At 42.7% G+C, this 20218-nt stretch overlaps 1 protein-coding gene across 1 annotated transcript in view; it reads left to right on the forward strand.

Annotated features, from left to right (window-relative positions):
- Ext1 (exostosin glycosyltransferase 1) overlaps positions 1-20218 on the forward strand; it is a 291435-nt gene that overhangs the window by 253610 nt on the left and 17607 nt on the right. The window contains exons 4-7 of the mRNA XM_005360525.3: positions 3884-4003; positions 12559-12691; positions 14037-14155; positions 15930-16025. Of these exons, the coding sequence (XP_005360582.1) occupies positions 3884-4003; positions 12559-12691; positions 14037-14155; positions 15930-16025 (468 nt within the window). The remainder of the gene's footprint in view (positions 1-3883; positions 4004-12558; positions 12692-14036; positions 14156-15929; positions 16026-20218) is intronic.

Consider the following 20218-nt stretch of genomic DNA (forward strand, 5'->3'; position numbering starts at 1 on the left):
CCCCCCGTGCCCAGCTTCAGCAGCAAAATTTTTAGGCTTGGCACTCCCTCAGATCCCTTGTCTTGGTTCCTATATTTGTTTCCGGTTAATGCCAGAGCACGAACCCTAGGATTAGCTGCTGTGTCCAGTGTTCCCACTACAGTGCGGCTCTGCCCTGAGTTCTTGCAGGAGTGCTGCCCCTTGGATAAATATTCAAAAAAAGGGCCCTAACAAAAGTGTCAGTTCCTCAAGGGAAGGCAACGCACCTTCCCTACACAGAGAGATGGAAGGGCAGCAAGAGTCCGTGAAGATTTCCCAAGCCCCCTGCAATTGTGTTTGAGGTTCACAGTAAACTGCCACACATGCTCACCGCACAGTTAATGTTTTCCTCTCATGGCATTAAACACTTTATCTTTAAAACCTCCACAAGCTTCTGTAGAAGTATCATCTCTAATGTTCTTGCTTTAGAAACAAAAATAATTGATATCCATAAACTTGAGCTCCTAACTGTGCGTTTGATTTTTCTTCTGGGCTCCTGGCTGGTCTGTGAATGGACTGGTGAGGGGTTATAGTCATCTTCTGAAGGTCTCTGGTAATGCAGCCTCTCTTGGAGAGCCCTGTGGACTCATCAAGCCTAGGTCACCGACAGTTCTAGAATATTCCTTTCATGAGGTCCTCAGGTCTGGGATCTTGCCCCTTCTGGAACCTCAGCACAAATGTGGAAGAATGTGTACTCTGAACATGATGAGCCCATTCGTTGAAGTTAGCCCATTCTGTTCTAAACAAAACATAGTTTCTTAGATGCTCTCTGAGAAAGGGGTTGGGGGGAGTCTTATGGAAAGCTAAGGCTTGTAGCAGCTATTGCTTGGTGTAATTCAATAGGGACATCCTCCTAGACATAGTGAGAAAAAACCCTCACCTTGCAGAGATAGTAGACGTCTGAGTCACTCGCTCCAAGTGAGTGGTCCTTTCCCACACTGCCTCTGTCTTTCACTTTATATTGTTTTAATAATATATGCTCGTTAAAGAAAACTTCGGGTATGAAAATCATCGGTCTTGTTCTCCATTTGTGCATCATGGCTCCCTTGCTGTGACAAGCTGGGGCTTGTCTTGGGGTGGGAAACTTACCCGACACTGAAGTTTGTCTGTCCAGTGTCTATCTCCCCACCAAAGCTGATGGATAGTTCACCTTCTGAAGTTTATTCGTTTTTCGAGACAGGGTTTCTCTGTATAGCTTTGGAGCCTGCCCTGGAGCTCGCTTTGTAGACCAGGCTAGCCTCAAACTTTTAAAGAGATCTGCCTGCCTCTGCCTCCCGAGTGCTGGGATTAAAGGTGTGTGCCACCACCGCCGAGCCTTAAAGTTCCTTTTTTACTTGCCTGTAAAGATTGTATTTTTCATACCCTGGTGCCCACATTTTCTAGTGTTTTCCCCTCCTCGTCTGCAGTCTGTCTTTACACAGCTGCCTCCATAATGAACAGTGGCTGCACTGTTGTTAACAATGGTTTAAAGAGTTGGCTCGGAGCCCAAGTGTGCGCTCTGGGAAATGTTTTCTGTTCTGTTACAATTTTCCATTTCCTGTTTCAGAACAGCTCTGGTGTTTTTAGTTCCATATGTTCTTGTCATCCTGTCACCGAGAAACATCCCGTGGCTTTCCTGCATCTTTTCTGGTCGGTCCCATTAGCTTTGTTACCATACATAACCTTTTATTAGGACTCCATTGAGCTCCTCAACTTCCAAATCATCCCATCCAAATCGGAATTAATTTATCACTTCCCCCTACCTGTCTCTGAGGACAAGCTGATTAATAACCACCAGCCACATGCCGTTAGAAGTTGGAACTCCATCCCGCCCGTCAGTTGGCAGTCCAGAGCACTTGGCGAAGCGCTGTGAGACAGTGCAGTTCTGCACAGGAAAGGGTAGCGCACACAGCTCCGGAAGTCATGAAGACATGATGCAGCCAGGAAAGAGAGAGGGCTGGGCTCGAGCCTGAGTTTGCGACGCTTCTTTCCTCCCTTTAGAAGCTCCATGCACTTGATTTTTCTGGAGGCCGGGCAGCAATGGCAGCTTTTGGCATTTTCCTGATGGATTAATTCTCGTGCCCATAATAAAAACAGCCATGCCAACCTGTGTGACTTAGAGAATGCCTTTGACATTTAAAAGGGCATGCTTATGAAAATAGAGGATCAGGTTGTTTTTTTTTTTTCTTCTAATTTTCCCTTGGCAATCTAGGTCATTTTCTCAGTGAGTAAATAAAAATAAATTTTCCTGACTTATCAAGGATCTGTGTCATGAATGGTTTATCTCCTCTAAGGATATTTTATTTCCACCTGACCTTGAGCCTCCCAGTGTTTCAACTTTACCTGCTGCCTCCATATATTTTGCAGTATTATGATCCCTTCAAAGCACAAATTTAGTACCCAGGTTGGAATGTTGACAGAGCAAGTCAGCTTTTCCTTCCATTCTTATTGTGTGGAACTTTCATTGCTTCTTCTAGGGGCAGTCTGGAATATAACAGTGTGCCACCACGTCCTTCCTCTCTAAGGGGAACTTAGATATAACGTAGTCCTGTATTTGGGGTAACTTTCTATTTAATGTGGTTGGCAGAGCATTCCTCGTCTAGCCCAGATTCCCATGTCTTCCTGATTCATCGCATAGGAGGGAGGTGAGCATGCAGAATGGGGAGCACAACAGGGCAGCCAATAATCAGAAAGAATCGCCCGTAAGAGGATAGATTACAAACGCCGTCACATCTTGAGCTGTCCGTGCAGTTGGGGAACAAGTCTAGGGAACTTAGCCAGAAATCTAAGGAGTGCATCTTAGAATTAAGAAGCAGACGGTAAATAACTGCCCAGCTTTGTGTAGAATCAACTAGTCCAGCTTGAAATAGCAATTCCCTGTGTCAACAATGGTAATAGTAATAATAAACCATAAAGCAGCCTTCCCATATTGTAGAACTTGTATTAAGCACTTACATAATCCTTTTTTTTCCAACCATCATATTATAAATGAGTAATCGGAGAGACCAACTACCTCATCTGAGGAAGCATCGCTAGTAAATGGTAGAACCAGAATGCCGCATTAGTACCATTAACGCCTGTACTGTAGTTGTGTCAAGCTATGCTGCTATTAAAAATAACAAAATCCTGATGATAGCTTCAGGTGGTCATGTTCAATTAGGCTCTTATTTCTTCTATAGCTAGCATAAGGATGATTCTCTTAGCCACTAAATGTATAGCAGTATGAACAGCAAGGAAGGCCTTCCTTCAAAATTACCTAACTTGGTATAAAGCAGCCTATGATGAAACACAGTGTTTGTGAGATTGGGGTAAGGGCTGAAGCCAAGAGGAGAGTGTTTTCAGGTGTACAAAGATTCAGAAAAGGCTAGAGGAAGCATCTGCACATAGACATGGCTAAATCTGTTTGTACTGAACGCAAAGGCTCATGAACAGTCTCTAGAAACACATGTTTAGATACTTTATGGTTCTTGGAGAGACACTTCTTAGAAAAAAATTTTTTTTTTCCTTTCCCCAAAGCCTGTATCTACTTCTTGGGAAAATGTGACTGTCCATGTCCGGGCCAAAGTTTTTTTGGCCTTGAGGAGGAGGGCAGAACTAGGAGTACCCTGTACAGCTGACCTGCTACTATGGAATCTTAGGACTGAGCTAAGCCAATGCACAGCTTTCACGCATTTGACTGCCTTCCAGGCTGCTTCTCTAGACCTGTGGTCTGTTCTGGCGTTTCTTGGGGGGACATATCTACCTAGTGGTTGGTGATTTTTAATAGACCTACTTGCTAGACACTGAAGGCTATGAAGAATAAAAGTGCAGCCCACGGGGTTGTTTTGACCAAGCACATCTCTCTGTTTTACAGTTATAATTACCGTGTGTTCCCTTTATGTTCCAGATTCCTTCTACAATCAGGTCTATTCATCAGGATAAAATCCTAGCACTTAGACAACAGACACAGTTCTTGTGGGAGGCTTATTTTTCTTCAGTTGAGAAGATTGTATTAACTACACTAGAGGTAAGCGAGACCGCGTGGCTCCTGATCTTGGATAATGATGCTTTTGTTTCTCAACCTCTCTTTCACTCTTGGGTTGTGCATTTAGTCAAATGGGACAAAATCAAATTTTCTGTCCTTGAACATGTGAGTGACTGCCCCACCACCACCATCTGCTTGGCCATTTCCAAGCAAATGCCATTGTTCCTGACAAATTCTCAGAGCAGAAGTGACCTGGAGAGAAGCCGTGCTCTGGACACAGAGATTGACTTTGTCTGACATAATTTTAGAGATACGTGGGTAATGACCGTCTTCCTGTCACTCAAGCGCAATGGTATCCTTTAAAGACATAGTTCCAGAGTGCATTTAGAAAAGAAGATAATGACCAAGTAAGGGAAATAACCTCTACCATTCTAAAGATATGAATGGTTTAGTCACCGCCATAAGTATATAGCAGTTGAAGAGGCAGCCAGATTGACTCTGTGGACACATACAGTCTCACCAACCAGCATCCTGTGTTATATAAGGTTATGGCAAGAGGAAAGATCATTATCATCGCTGTTTCTAGCTGGTATAGAAAGTGTTAGCCTTTATAAAAACAGAAACTAGGGCAGGGGAGTGGATAGTTGTCTTCAAGTTGCTTTACTCTGCATGCATGCTTCTGTGTGGGTGCGTGTGCGTGAGTGCGAGCATGCATATAGCATTAGGAATTGGACATAGAGCCTTGTTCATGTTGAGAAAGCCCTCTGCCACTAAGGCATAGCCTCATTTGCTTAAATTGTCTTGTTTAAGGCAGGAGAAAAATAGAAAATCGTGGAAATGATTAAAACCACAGGAAGCAGAGCAGATAGCAATGGCCCAAGGCTACACGGAGCAGTGCAGAGAGCTAAGAAAAAATGGAGAAAGTTGCACACTCATGGGTGTCAGATCTGTGGGAAGGGGAGTGATCCAACAGGCTCCTGAGGTGACCCAGGTACTTACAGAATGGCCGGGACGATTTATTTCACACTTGGGGTGTCTTTCCTTTGGAAATTAATGGTCACTCTGAAAGCTAATAAAATCGAGAGTAAACACAAGACACCCAGGTAATACTGCGGAAACTGAGGTCACCTGTGGGTCCACAGGATAGTGTTCTTGCCGTGGTGAGAGTCAGAGTCAGTGCTTTGAGAAGCACAGTGGGACCGTTTCCACATGGGCCTCACCTAGGCTCCAGATCTCAGCCCTAGCAACACACCATCAGGATTTCCCATGTACATGCCTGGCATACGACCCGAAGCTAGGCAAACAGAAGGCCTGTTTTGATTATTTTGAATTCCTGTTTGGTTTTGTTTTTTGGTCAGATTGAAGATCTTTTTCCTTTAAAAAATAATAAATTACTTTCTAACCTCCTAATTCTTAGAGTGTTAGCTATAATTGAATTTCATCTGTCTCAGGAAGTCCACAGATACACAAAAGAAGTTGCCATAAGATTGTTGATGCTTATATATTTCAGAAGTTTTTAATACTTTAAATATTAACCCTTTGTCTTTTGTCCCAAACATTCCCCCTTGACTAGTCAAGTTCCTTCTGTTCTGTTTGTGTTACATAGTCTCCGTGTCTGCATTTGGAAAGAGCTGTGACTTCTCTGCTGGCTGCATGTAGGAAGAGCATTTTGCCTCATAATTTATTGTGTATGTATATACATACATAAACACAAATATTTTTAGTGCATTCTTGGTTATTGTTTTATGTCAGTTCAGCTTAATCATGATCTGTGTTAAAAAGTTAGTCTTTTTCTCCTTTTTTTTTTCTTTCCATTTCCTGAGTTGTTTTCTCATGCTTTTAGTTAACTCTTTCCATAGTGTTCTGTTGTGCTACTTGGTGCATTTTCGGGTGTACCCTCGTCTTTTTATTTTGTCCTGCTGCTGTCCTCTGATACCCTCAGATCGTGTTTTAATCTGTCTTCATCCTAATGCCATCCTGTAGTAAGCCTCTCCCCATCTGGTGCAGGTCACTGTGAAAACTGTCTGAAATTACTGCTGTCTGCAAAGATGACTAGCAATGTCTGCAGTGCCTTAGCCCGTTTTCTGCATGCATTTTAGGCCCTATCTTTACCTATTCTTTTAGGATAGTGTCTGTGAAATGAGATTACTGAACCAAAGAGTTCAGGCGTTACCAAGGTCATAATATATTTTGGTAAATTACTATGTTTTTATCAACTTGGAAAAATATTGTTTTATTTTTATTTGATGGAAATGACAGAAGAAATTAGGGAACATAAAAAAAAAGTCTACTAAGTTGGGGAATAGATTGTCAAGATAGCAATTTTCCTCGATCTGCACATCAAAGTCTTAAAAAAGGATGACAAAAATTACTCTGAGCCTTAGTCTGAAGAATAAATGCCTTAACACAGCCTAGCATTATTGAAAAGCAGTAAGGACCATTTATTCCCGTGGTTTAATTAGCACACATTATAAAGCCATCATAATTAAGACAGCTTTGATCCAGCTTTTCAAATGAGAGAAGATAGGAGTTATGTTATTTGGTTCCGAATAAGTTAAACTTGCTCATATGATAGTGGGTCTATAAGAAAAGTGTTGGCTGTAAAAGCCGGCTGTCGTGATGTGCACCTGTGACCCCAGTGCTGGTGGAAAAAAGGATGGGCAGATCCCAGGACTTGATTCCCAGCCAGTCTCCCCGAAACTGGAAGCTCCTGGTTCATTGAGAAACCTTGTCTCAAAAACTGAGCGGTAGAGGGGCTGAGGAAGATGTCCTCTGCGCTGCAAACAGGCCTCCACGCAGGTGGGGCTCCCCACACACTCCCCACTTCACAAACAGGGAAGGTAGTAATATTGATGAGATATTGGGTAGAGCTGGGTAATTTTAAGTTAAAGAAGTTGTTGTGTGCGTGACCGGGGCGTAAAACACTATTAAATGTGAGTATAAGAACCATGAAAATTTCTGTATAGCTGTAGACACCATAAAGAAAACGCAAAACTGAGGGCAAAGGTTCACAGTTAGTGCGAGGTTAAGAAAAGGTGAATCTTTTTGACGTGTAAACTGATAAATAAATTAGAAAAATACTCGCGTTCCCGACTAGCCTTAAATAGAGTGAGACCTTGTCACAAACAAACCAGAAATACTTGTATTTTCAGATTAGGACAATTTAGGTTTGTCCTCTCACAAATATTCTGGATTAGAGTGTGAAATGAAATGAAGAATTGCTGATATTATTAAAATGAAAAATGCCGTGGGATATTTGTACACCTTGTGATGTGTATGATAATATCTGTATTGCTATGATTGATTTAATAAAGAGAAAACCAACCAATAGCTAGGCAGAAGGTATGAGTGGAACTTCCAGGCTGAGAGAGGAAGTAAGAGGGACCAATGGGACATGAAGAGAGTTAGACAAACAGATGGAAAGAAAGGTAATAAAAAGCCACATGATAAAATGTAGATTGATAGAAATGGGTTAAGTTATAAGAACTATTTAGGAACAAGCCTAAGCTATAGGCTGAGCTTTCATAATTAATAATATTGTCTCCATATCAGTATTTGGGAGCTTGCTGGCAGGATAGAAAAAGATTCATTAGAGAAAAATTCCTAATTTTTTAGTAATGTGTACATACTTACATACATATATACATATAATCATCCACATACATACATATACACACGCACATATATGGTGGCCAAGCAGATGTCTACAGAAAACCTCCATGTACAGAGGTTTGACTTAAGTTTTTTCTACATATGGTGCAAAAGTAACATGCATTCAGTAAGTTTATATTTTGAGTGATTATCTTCGTGTCTTTCCCCAGGCCATCAATATGTGTGAAGTAATAAATGTGCTATGAAACTGGGCAGTGGCTGTGAGTTCGGTCTTCCAGTCAGCCACACTCATGCTCTCCCTGTGCTGTGTTACTAACTTACTGTGCTAGCTTAGTAAATACTTTTGGTTATAGTAAATACATTTTCAACTTATTTTATTTTCAGTCCATGATGACCTTATTAGTATGTGACCCCCCTCTTAGTCTTAAGGAGTATTTACAGAATCCTTTGTGGTAGAGAGAGAGAGAGAGAGAGAGAGAGAGAGAGAGAGAGAGAGAGAGAGAGTGTGTCTGTGTGTCTGTGTGTGTGTGTGTGTGTAATGAAGAGAACAGATGGGAATGTAAGTGTAGAGTGACTTAATTGCTAGTTAATTGTTCCTTAGGGTATACAGTTGTGCCAGATATGCGTCAGTCACTGTGAAAAGGATGTTTGTCCTCACTCAAGGAAGTTAAAATAAAAATATAGTACCACTTTCCACCTATCACATGTCAGTAGTTGTCACAGGAAATCCTGGCACTGGTGCCACCAAGGCTGCTGGAGAAGGACTCTCACATTAGAGTGTCTGGAGATTGGCTACCTACCATGAGCCCTTCTGGAAAAGCAAAAACCTTTAGAAGAGAACATAATTTTCACCCTGCACTTGACCGTGTTGCAATTTTCCTAAAAAGATAATGACCTAATGAACAAAGTTGCTAGCAACATAGGCCATAGTGTTTATTTTAGTTACAGCACTGCACATGCACAGTCAGGTAGTTGGAAACAGGTTGACCAGTTGTGATACATCTGCACTGAGGAATATTGTACGGATACCAAATGTAGTAAGGGCATGTATGTATCGTGCGTTTTTAAAAACTGATTAGGAAGTAATTCAAACAGTATGAACCATCTTTCATTTTGGTCAAAATGAGAGAAACTCATACACATTGAGGGAAAAACATTCTTAAGAGGCAATATAAAATGCTAGTTGTATCCTTAAAAGATGTGTGTATTTTACTTTTTGTGTGTAGGAATGTTTTGCCTGTATGTATGTATGTATGTATGTATGTATGTATGTATGTATGTATGTATGTGGAGCACATGCATTCAGAGGCTATTACAGGGTGTTGGATCCCCAGGAACTGGTTCAGATGATTGTGAGCTGTTACGTGGGTTCTGGGAACTGAACCTGGGTCCTCTATAAGCATTCTAGACCTCTGAGTCCTTTACATCCCATAGCTGAACCCTTCCTAAGCAAGAGGTTATTTGAAACTGAATTTATTTTTTTCTCTTTAGTCTTTGTTAATTTGCTTCAAGAAGTCTATCTTATTTGGGTGATTAATATGTTCTCTTGATATTTCAAAATAAAGCAGTGATTATAAGAAAAAAGACGGCATTAACTGGTACATCTCATTGCGTACAACAGGACCAGTGTGGTAAATGGTTGCATCCACCTAGACTTTCGCAAGCTGTCTAGGGACAGCAAGGGAGAGACCCTCCCTTTGCTGCATTCTTGTACCTTCAGGATTATAATTAAAACATAACACACAACACTGCTAATTTGCCAGGCACAAGATCATATCTCATTAATTATCTTTCTTTTGTGGTGAGTTACTGTGTGGATCCAGCTTCTTGTCTATTAAGTTAGCAGAACTCCATTTTCCGACAACAGCTGGATGTGTAACATCCATCACAGTAGAATCTTACTTACATTGAGCTGTTTTCATCTTTGAGCCTTCTTCCCCTTGGATCTAAGCCACACAATTCTTTAGCAACACGTGTGTGTGTGTGTGTGTGTGTGTGTGTGTGTGTGTTTAATCACTAAAACCATATACTTCGTTCAAATTTATAGCAGCTGTCAAATCCCTCTATATCATTCTATCATTCCAAGATTGGATAGTAACAATCTGACCTCGCAGCCAAATTGCAAGGGAGATAATACTTGCTTTCCTGTCTTAATTCGGAGCTTGCATTACCCTAGAACTCAGCACAAGCAGAAAGGCAGAGGAGGTAAAGGAAATGCCATCCTTATACACAAAGCAGCAGAGTGTATGTGTTCAAGAGATGAACTCAAGGGTCACAAGTCACAGGCGCCCTCTGGCCTAGCTCTCAGACACAGTGAGTTGTTTGATTAGTTTTCGCCCTGCTAAGGGTGAGAATGGATGCCTAGAGAGGCAGCAGAGACTCGAGGCCCATTTGCTTAGTTTATCTTCACTTAGACTCTAGATCTAGATCTACGGTGTGAACACTAAGTGCCATGCAAGGGTCCTGAGAGGTGTCCTCCAGTGAAGGGACAGGGAGAACTGAGCCATGAGGAGATAGAAGAACGGCATTTCTACTTGGTGGAATGAGAGCCGAACTCTTTCAAGCTTTGACAACGCGGATTGATCTATATAAGCTTTTTAGAAATACATTTGGCCACGCATTCAGACAGCATTAATAATGTTCATACCCCAAACCCAAGTCCTAATGAATCAATACTGAATATGGAAGCTTTTTATTTAGGGGTATTTGCACTTCTTTGCATAAAAAAATTACCCTAATTTTGGTCAATTCAGAGAAATAAACCTTGGGTACTATGGGGAAATATGTTAAAAAGACCTAGATTGCCTATGTCTAGAAAATGAGAATCATTATTTCTGTTTTTTTTTTTCTTTGTATGTTTGTTTTTCAAAGTAGGGTTTCTCCGTGTAGTCCTGGCTGTCCTGGGTCTAGCTCTGTAAATAAACCAGGCTGGCATTGAAGACACAGAGGCCCTGGAAATTTTTTCTTTTTAAAAGGCAAACTCAAATCTTCAATATAAGAATTTAGTCAGATTATCTTACATTCTGAGAGGGTTGCCATAAATATTAGTGATACATTATCATTCCATTACCAATGAGAGGGTGAATCTTAAAGGCCGCACATCACTTGGCCAAGGTTATGTCTGCTATGCAATCATACTGGTGCCAGTATCTTTTTGCCAAGATCCATTTGAACAGTGTGAAATGCTTATTAGGATTTCAAGAGTGTTCCATAACTGATGGTCACATTTGGAAATTTTAAACAGTGCTGCAACTTTAAATCAAGAGAATAGTCTGTGACTGGGAAGCCTGCCTCTCTAAGACCCAAGAAAAGGATGACCTACTTGATGATCTCTGAGTTTTATGCCATTTGTTTGTAGCTTGACTTTCTAATGTTGTCCATTGCTAATTTATTCTGTGCTTGATAGCCAAGATCATTTATGTGACCACAAGCTGAAAGGCATATAAATTTAGGAAAAAAACAAAAGGAGATCTAAATGGAACACTATAAAAGGAAATTAATATCTTAGATTTGGAAAATATAAGAGATAAAAAATGGAATAAATGTTATACAAAGAATCACTCGCTGTGTAAAAACTCTTCCCAGCTATGACATTTTGCTCACGCTAGCTGTCTGGATGACAGCATTGCAAGCCATGCCTTTGTACCATAGACAGTAAATACTGGCATCATAGCTGGATTCCTAAAATCTTTGTCAACTCAGAAAGTTGCCTAACCATAGAAAATGGGCAGTTTTGATCTGAGTGAAAGATAAAATGCAGATATTACTGGGTTGAGATTATATGTTCTTCTCAATTTCTTCCCTACTTCCTTTCAGTGGGGAGGTTTAACAAATGTACAGAGCTCATTTGGTAACTCTACCATGGGATGAGATGGAAGAAAGTTTTAATAGCTTAGCAAATCTTGGAATTCCATACTTCCTTCACATTTCCTTGAATGGAGACCTGTAAAAATAGTGATTTAGTTCCTCAGACTCCTAAGATTTATGGCATGATTGATTGATTGATTGATCATTGATTATTGGGAGCCAAACTCAGAGTTTTACAAATGTTAACGCATAGCCCTCAACTAACCCCCTAGAATTTTTTTTTTTTTGAAGTTTAAAACATTTTGTGCCGGAGACATGCTATTCTGTATGAAGTTAATTATTTGCCACATCATATCTTAATGAGTCGATGGTTTTATTGCAAGAGTTTGAAAGTCAGAGAGAAAGCCCTAAAGTGGACTAATCACATTCAGCTGACAAATGATTCAGGTTGGGAGAAGGTTTGTCTCTAAATGTAGAATTTAATGATCTGCAAGGTCCCAAAGTCCAAGGCAACTAATGAACTAGCTTGACAATTATTAGTCTTCATATGCCGTGGATCCTGTCCTATTATGTTGGATGTTTTGAGCAGTTGTTAGCTCGCTACTTTTTGAAGTGGAAATACAGAAAAACTTGAGCTTACCAGTATTCAAAGTCCTGCAACTGACTTTGAAAAGGGAATGAATGATGATGACAGGCAATTTAGAACTCCCTCCCAAATTAGAAGAAGAAAGCAAAGTGGAGAATGTGCCTGCCTTCTCTTGTCTTCACATCCTCCTCCGCATGGTCCACACTGATGTTGCTATGCACCCAGAACAGATCTTGCTGATCACATCTGGATCCATATATAGATGTCCCATCACCAGGGATGGGTGAACTGTTCTATAGACTGTACTATGAAACTAGCAAGGACCATTGTTATAAAAATTAAATGTCACAGAAGTTTATGATTAAAATGGGACTTGAAAAACTGTGTCAGTCCCAGCTCCTCTCTTCCTCATATTGTCCTGGAGGGTCAATCACTGCTTTGCCTTGCAGACATTTGTATCAATAGAGAATTGGGGGAGGACCAGGTAGGGTGCATTGTGTCTTTTTAACATCATCTCCTAACTGGGATTGTGCAGGACCTTTCCAAAATGTCATCCAGACTCACCCTCCCCGCATGCTGCTTTGTTTTCTAGATTATTCAGGACAGAATATTCAAGCACATATCACGAAACAGTTTAATATGGAACAAACATCCTGGAGGATTGTTCGTCCTACCGCGGTATTCCTCGTACCTGGGAGATTTCCCTTACTTCTATGCTAATTTAGGTAAGTGAACGCTTGGGAGGAGGCTGCCTTTGCTACCCCGAAATGGTCATTCTTCCCAGCGGCCTACATTGGAGATGGTTGTCCTAACCCTTTTTACAGTGGCGACTTGCAATCAAGATTTGTAAATACATGAGAGTGTTGGGGGCAGAAAGTAAGCCTTCTTTCTCACCTTAACAAATATTTGGTAGTGTTACTTTTATTGAGAAATGTTCCTAAATTATAAATAATTTTGAACATGACAACAGATTAAGTACAAACCTAATGTGTGTGTGTAGGTATGCATGTGTGAATATAAGTATGCATGTGTGTATATAGGAATGCATGTTTGTATATAGGTATGCATCTGTGTATAAAGATAAAGATATGTGTGTGTGTATAGGTGGGCATGTGTGTAGATAGCTCCTTGATTTCTTTTCACAATCTTGGTTCTCTTACTACATGTGTAGGAAAACCTGAATTAAGAAAGAGAAAGAAGAAGTAACCAAGAATTTGTGGAAAGGGCCAATTTATTAATTCTTTCATGTTCCTCTCCTATGCCAAGCTAAGGCAAGGCTAGATGGTCGAAATAAAGATCACGTCAGATAGAATCTGTGCTCTCAGGCAGCTTTAATTGAATTTCAGTGGGACAAAGGATGTAAACACAGGGCTACCTCTGCAGAGGCTGGTGATGCTACCATAGGCATTGCCATAGTTGGCACCCCAGTTGTTCTCACGTTAGTGGCATCATTGGCACATTAGTGCAGGGTTGGTAGACTCTGGGAACCCTGGACAGTAAAGCATATTTCAAACTCATACGACGAGGACTCAAGATGGTCCACTCCAGACTAATGTTCTCCAAAGCAACTTTTTACCCTTTTAAAATTATACGTAGTTGGCTTGAAAGCCGTGAGTGCTGGGTGTTGTTCTCTGACCCTTTCCTACATGCGAATCATTAAATGAAACACTGTTTGTCATACAAAACCCTCCAGTTACGGTTCAGATACATGCAAATGCAGTAGTGGAAAAAAAATTGTGCTTCTGTAGCAGGTAAATGACTAGAACGAGGCACATGGACAGACGGATATGGGGTACCTTAAAACAGGGAAGATGACAAGCATCACCAAGAGAAGAGAAGAATGTCCAAAGAAGCTGGGGATGGACACTGGGCAGTAGTTTCTAGAGGTCCCTAGGCTGGTAGTCATTACCTAGCGGCTTTCGCTTTTCTCAGTTCTGTCAGTACCACATGAAATAAAGGACAGATGTGCCGGAGGGGACATTAGCTCCGGGAAGAATGGCAGGAGCCCGGAGATTTTTCTGAGTTTTGTGTCTCAGTGTGTCATTAGCTCTTCTCTTCGTTCCCTTTCAGGTTTAAAGCCCCCCTCCAAATTCACTGCAGTCATCCATGCTGTGACACCCCTGGTCTCTCAGTCCCAGCCAGTGTTGAAGCTTCTCGTGGCTGCCGCCAAGTCCCAGTACTGTGCCCAGGTGAGTGCGCTTGTCCACTGCAGCGGACAGACCAGAACCTTGTTTCAGACCCGAACCATACTTGACTTTCCAGGACCCTTGCAGCAATATAGCCGGTCACTCTAGGGATTGGCCAGGCCTTGATGCTCTCTTGCCAACAACTTAGAGAATCTCAAAAAGTGAACCCCGGCACAAGTACAGATTGCAGAACAACCATGATGTAAAGTGTACCCCCACACACCACACACACACACACACACACACACACACACACATAAACACAAATTTTCTAAAGAATATATAAGCCACATTACTTCTTTTTTTCTTGTTTTGTATGGATGTGTGTGTATGTGTGCATGTTTGGGGTTGGAGAGCTCTATATTAGTGTGCAGGTGCACATGTGTGTTTAGACCAGAGGTGAACCTAGGATGTTGTCCCTTAGGTACTGCCTACCCATTTTTTAAGACAGGGTCGCCCACTGGCTGGAAGCTCATTGATTAGGGTTACGCCACCGCCAGCAAGCTCCAGGGATCTGCCTGTCTCTGCTGCCCCACCCAGAACGAGGATTACAAAAGCACACTACCATGCCTAGCTTTTCACGGGGGGGGGGGGTCGATCTTAGGTCCTCCTGATTGTACGTGGAGCGCTTTACTGACTGAGCCACCTCCCGTGCCCCTTTCTTCATTTATAAATATCCAAATGATAAAGTCATTCCAAAAAAAAAAAAAAAAAAAAAACCCATGGGCAGGACACGGAACACTACATCTAATAACGGAAACAAATTTGCTAGTGTCAGGAGGTGTCAACTTTTGGAGAGAGCAGAGGATGACATCCATGGTAACAGTGTTTCCCAAATCAGCACCACTCCTGTAGTCTTGACACTGTTTAATTTTCTAACTTGTGATTGGTATAGACAAGATGGTTTACAAATGCGAAAAGAGTCAAATCGCAGTGAGGTGTTCATGTTTGAGCTCGCTGCCTTGCTTGGGAATCATAAAGTCATATGAAACCAGCAACTGTTCAGAGGAATCCGAAGCAGGAACTCCTCGTGCCTCTGTCTCAGATCCTTTTATGTGGCCCACGTTGCCTGGTGTAGAGCAAGGTCACAGCAGAGGTTCAGATGTTTAGTATACATTTTTATTGAACTTGATCACGGTTGCTATCGCGCTCATCAACGGAAGATATCAGAAGTTGGGAAACACTTGATTAAGTTCCGGCAAACTTCAAGCTGCTGCTGCTGCTGTGTGTGTGTGTATGTGTGCGCGCGCGTGCGTGCATGCGCACACACGCATGCACATGTTTGTCTATGTTTGCATGTATATCAGGGTTCACTCATGTGTTCAGGTGCATGTGCGCATGGATGCTAGAGGATGACATTGGGTGTCTTCCTCAATGGTTCTCCTTCATGTATGTTAAGGCAGAGTCTCTTTAACCCAGAGCTTACTGATTCATTCAGCTGGGATCTTCAGCCTCCTAGGGGCTATGGCTGGAGATGGGCATTCATATGGGTCCTGGGCATCAAACACTTGTACAGCGAGCTCTTTCCCCACTGAGCCACTTCCCGCGGCCCTTGCGATGTTTTCTTTCTCCTTCAGTTCTGTCCTGGTCCCTGGGAATAATCCTTTACATTTCTTCTAGCCCTCTCTGGTTAATGAAGATTGCAGGGCTGAAGTGGGTGTGGGTGTGGACTGACTTTGAAACGTAGTTTTACCAAGTCGTTTCTACAAGCAGAGCCTTTAGAAGAGGACCGGAGGAGTACCCAAGCCAGCCATCTAATGATCCCTGTCCTTTTCAGATCATAGTTCTGTGGAATTGTGACAAGCCCCTACCAGCCAAACACCGCTGGCCCGCCACCGCTGTACCCGTCATCGTCATTGAAGGAGAAAGCAAGGTAGGCCTGGGAGGGGGTAACGTGAGGGTACCATGGAGACTTAGGTCTCCACAGATCATTGTCGATGCTGCTTCTAGAAGTTCTCCACTTCCCCCTTAAGAGCTCTTGGGCCTGGATTATGTGTCCTAACACTGTACTTGCCTCCGAATGTCTTCAGCTTCATCAGCTTTGGACTGAGTAAAACCTGGGTTTGCATCAGACTCTGTGGCGGCTTTCTAACCTTAAGTTCTGGGAGGCTTTTTTTCTCACTCACGAAATGAGAATCACACTGCATACCACCTAGGGTTTCTGTGAGCGCTAAATGAATTCAAGGGAGTGGAATGAATTCAGCAGTGTTTCCATAAATGACGAGGGCGGAATAAGGCTGCTGCTACTCATGCACTTGCAAGGTTTGCAAGGTCCGTGTGGTTTGCTAACACGAACGCGTTAGGTCTTTCAGAATAGGGATTCTTCCTTACCCTTGTCTTCAGAAGGATGTTGCTCCTTATTTTCTCTTGATGCCTTCAGCCAAAGACTTTCCCTAGCTTGACCTCCCTGGCCTGTTACATCCATTACGTTACCCAGTCTACCCTTCTCAGAACTCAACAGCCTTCCTATCGCCCTGTGGCCTTTCGGGACTTGGTTTGCTAATGCCTTAAACCGGCATCTGATGCCATGTATCTGGCTACTGACAACCTTCTGACATTTTTCTCTCTCCCTGCTTTCTTCTGAGGCCACTGGTTATAGTGATCTGGGTGGCTGTTTGGCACCACAGGTCCTGATCCGCTGTCTCAACTCCCACCTCTCTCAGCATCCCTTCTTAGCTTTCAATCCCTACATTGTGCTACCTTCTTGAAATCTCACCTACTACTACCAGAACTGGATTCACTCTCCCCAGTGGTGAGTTCTTCCCCAGTTGTGAAGAAATCAATCACTGCTAAGTAAAATTGAGGTTGGAGCAGCAGTGCCTTTTAAGAGATGCCTTTTGCCAATCCCAAGGAGACTGTCTTACACTAGGTAGCACACCCCAAGTCAGAATAGCAAAATATCTATTTGTTAGGTCAAATCATTTGAAACTGGCTTCGTACCCTCCAAGTGACGATTCTATATGGTTCAACATAATGCATTGAGAATAGAGTGGCCCAGTGGAGAAAAGATAAAGAGTACATTACATTGCATATTCATTTCCCACAGAGACTATCCACTGTGTGTTGGGTACTATGTAATCCATGTAAAAGAAACAGGAGATATGACCATTGTACTTAGAGCATCCATAGGTCTGGTGTCTATCCGTGTGGGTATTGGGGCTGAGTGATTAGCATATGATGAGAAAAGGTGACTGTGAGAACTGTCACAAGCCTCCTGGCCTCGGTCTTTTCTGAATACATGTCACCATATGCATGACTTCACAGAAGGGGCTGACACAAAAATGTCACCTGCCTGCGACATCTTAAGTCCACCTCCTCAAGAGGAGTGATTTAGAGGGATGGGTATGTTCCAGTTTTAACACCTGGAACCCTGCCTGATTTTCACCTTTGAGCTTTGGAATTTTTTGGTGTTCAGCCTCCACAGATGGCCATACCTCCTGCATTTCTTTGGGCTGTGTGGATAGGGTCTCATGTGCCTCTGAGCCATCCTGGAAAACAGGTCGCGCCGCATTTTCACCCTCTGACTCACTAATTGAGACCTTTACTCCCAGAGGCGAGAAGAAATTCCCAGGAAAGCAGGGATGAAGGTGATAGTTCCTTTCTTGGGATAGCACAATGAGGAGATAGCACCTTTCGTGGGATAGCACCACACTTCCCCGCCCATTTCTGTAACTCTGCTCCTGGTAATTTGTTCACCTTTCACCTCCACTTTGGCCACTAACTCTTTATCTTGACTGTCAGCACTGTGGACAGTACAGTCTGTGGAAGGAAGGAAGGAAGGGAGGGAGGGAGGGAGGGAGGGAGGGACAGAGGGACAGAGGGACAGAGGGACGGAGGGACGGAGGGAGGGAGGGAGGGTTCACATTTCAGCCTTGCTCCAGGCTGTATGGGTTAAAACACAGGCCCACTTTGAGGATTCAGTGAAATTCTGCGCATCAAGTACTTAACATAGTACGTCTTTGACATACACCAGTATTCCAACAAATGATAGCTATCATTCTGAGATACATTGGCATATTGTGACTTAGGATACAGGTTCTAGAATCTGACTTATTTGGTTATGCGACCATAGAGGAGTATTTTAATCTCTATGCCTTAATGCATCCTCCAGTAAGTAGAAATAATCATAATACCCAGTTTAGGAGAACTAAAAGAATCAGATGATGCTCTTTGTGCCAGGAATGGTAGGCACATACATCATAGAATTCCCCCCAAATTTTGTGTACCATGTGTGTAATTATTTCTACAAATTGTCTCTGTACTTAAATAATAAACTTCATGAGTCTTGGCCATTTCATTGTCATGTTTATAACTTCTGAAAGAGCTGGCTGTTCACGTGGTTAGCCAGTTCTCTGAACAAATAGGACAAACCCAGGTTGACCCTGTGGGTGTCTGCTGTCCCCTTGTGTTAGGTCATTCAAGAAGGTAACATTCTGTAAAGCCAGTCACTGAGCCCATGGGCGGGACAGCACTAGGTCTCTCTTCTCCATCTTTCTCTCTTCCTCTCTAGCCGGGACTTGAGAACTGATGTGTAGCGCATTGGCTGCAAAGTTCTGTTGTGAATTGTTAGGGCTTGTCTTTGCAGTTTCCCCCTGTAGGCTGAACACGGGAAAGGTCAGGGCATTGCTAAGCTGCCAGCTAATGGCTTCTGCGTTCCTCGGTGGACGTGTAAACAGCAGCAGGAGAATCGCTTCGGGCAGAGATTTCTGAGCTCTGTGTATATGGAGTTGCTGATCGCTTTGTGTTTTATTTTATTTTGAAAGATGGAGAGAGATTTTTTAAAAAGAAAAAGAAAGAAAGAAAGCCTGACCCAGTTGACAGATGTAGGAGTCGTCCCCACAGCCACATACACTGTAGGTCCATTGCTTGAGCTTTCAGATGGGTTAGCCTGGTGCTACCCATCCTTACGACTGGAAGGCCCTCCTGTAGCTCACAGGCAGGCATCTTGAATTTGAGATGAGTGGACAAGCTCAGCTTATCCGTGTAAGCAAAGCGTGGGATTCTTTGTGGATCTTGTACCTCCATGAACCTGTAAGGTGTCAACTTTTATCACCTTGGTCTCCAGTAAAACATGGCTACCCATCCTTTGCTACCCATGCCTTCAAAGTGAAATCAAGTATGTCTTGCCTCCCAGGTCTCTCTGTGTGAATTTGGAGCCTAACTTTCACAGGAATGTGGGGACGGGCATCTCACGTTTATCCCTATGTGCACTTTTCAGTTCTTCCCAAACCTGAGGCTGTATTCTACTGTCCGGGAACAGACCCTCCGTCCAACTTAGGCGAAGTTCATGACCTTTCTGTTTCCCCCAATGAGATGGATTTGTTACAAAGATAGGACAAGATGATGGGTATGAAGAGAGGGCCCCAAACATTCCCTGACATACACGAGCCAATCAAGTAGTGTGAGTCGGTGTGTGGTGCGTTCCTCACAGAAGGAAGCTATGTCCATGAGAGATGAGCTTCCCGTACCTTCATTTGTTTCACTTGCCTTCTTACCCCCATGACCACAGGTGGAAAATCATCTAAGATGTATTCTGTAACACGAATAATACAAACCCAGAGAGAGAGATCGGGGTTCAACCCAAAAACTAGAGAAGCAAAGCAGCAAAGAGAAGTCTGGGTGATCCAAGGCTGGGCGATGGGAGACTAAGCAGTCTTCATCACTCTCTCCTCCCATTTTAGATTCCCTCTAGTGCTGGGATTAAAGGCATGGGACTTTCTAGGACTGAGATTAAAGGTGTGAGTCACCACCACCCAGATTTGTTTCTGTATTGATCTTGTATATCCCAGGGTGGCCTTGAGCTCACAGATACCTGTCTGACTCTGCCTCCCAAATCCTGGGATTAAAGGTGTGTGTCTCCATTGCTTGACCTCTAGTGGCTTTTGCTTTGCCTCTGGTTTTCAGGCAAGGTTTATTTACTAAAGTACAAATAATATACCATTACAGTATTCATGTACCACCCTTATAACTTCCATAACTTTGTACCACATATGCTAATTTTTAAAAATTTAAATCAATTTCTCTCTCTCTCTCTCTCTCTCTCTCTCTCTCTCTCTCTCTCTCTCT

The sequence above is a fragment of the Microtus ochrogaster genome, linkage group LG3 (assembly GCF_000317375.1).
Source record: "Microtus ochrogaster isolate Prairie Vole_2 linkage group LG3, MicOch1.0, whole genome shotgun sequence".
Taxonomy (NCBI): Eukaryota; Metazoa; Chordata; class Mammalia; order Rodentia; family Cricetidae; genus Microtus; species Microtus ochrogaster.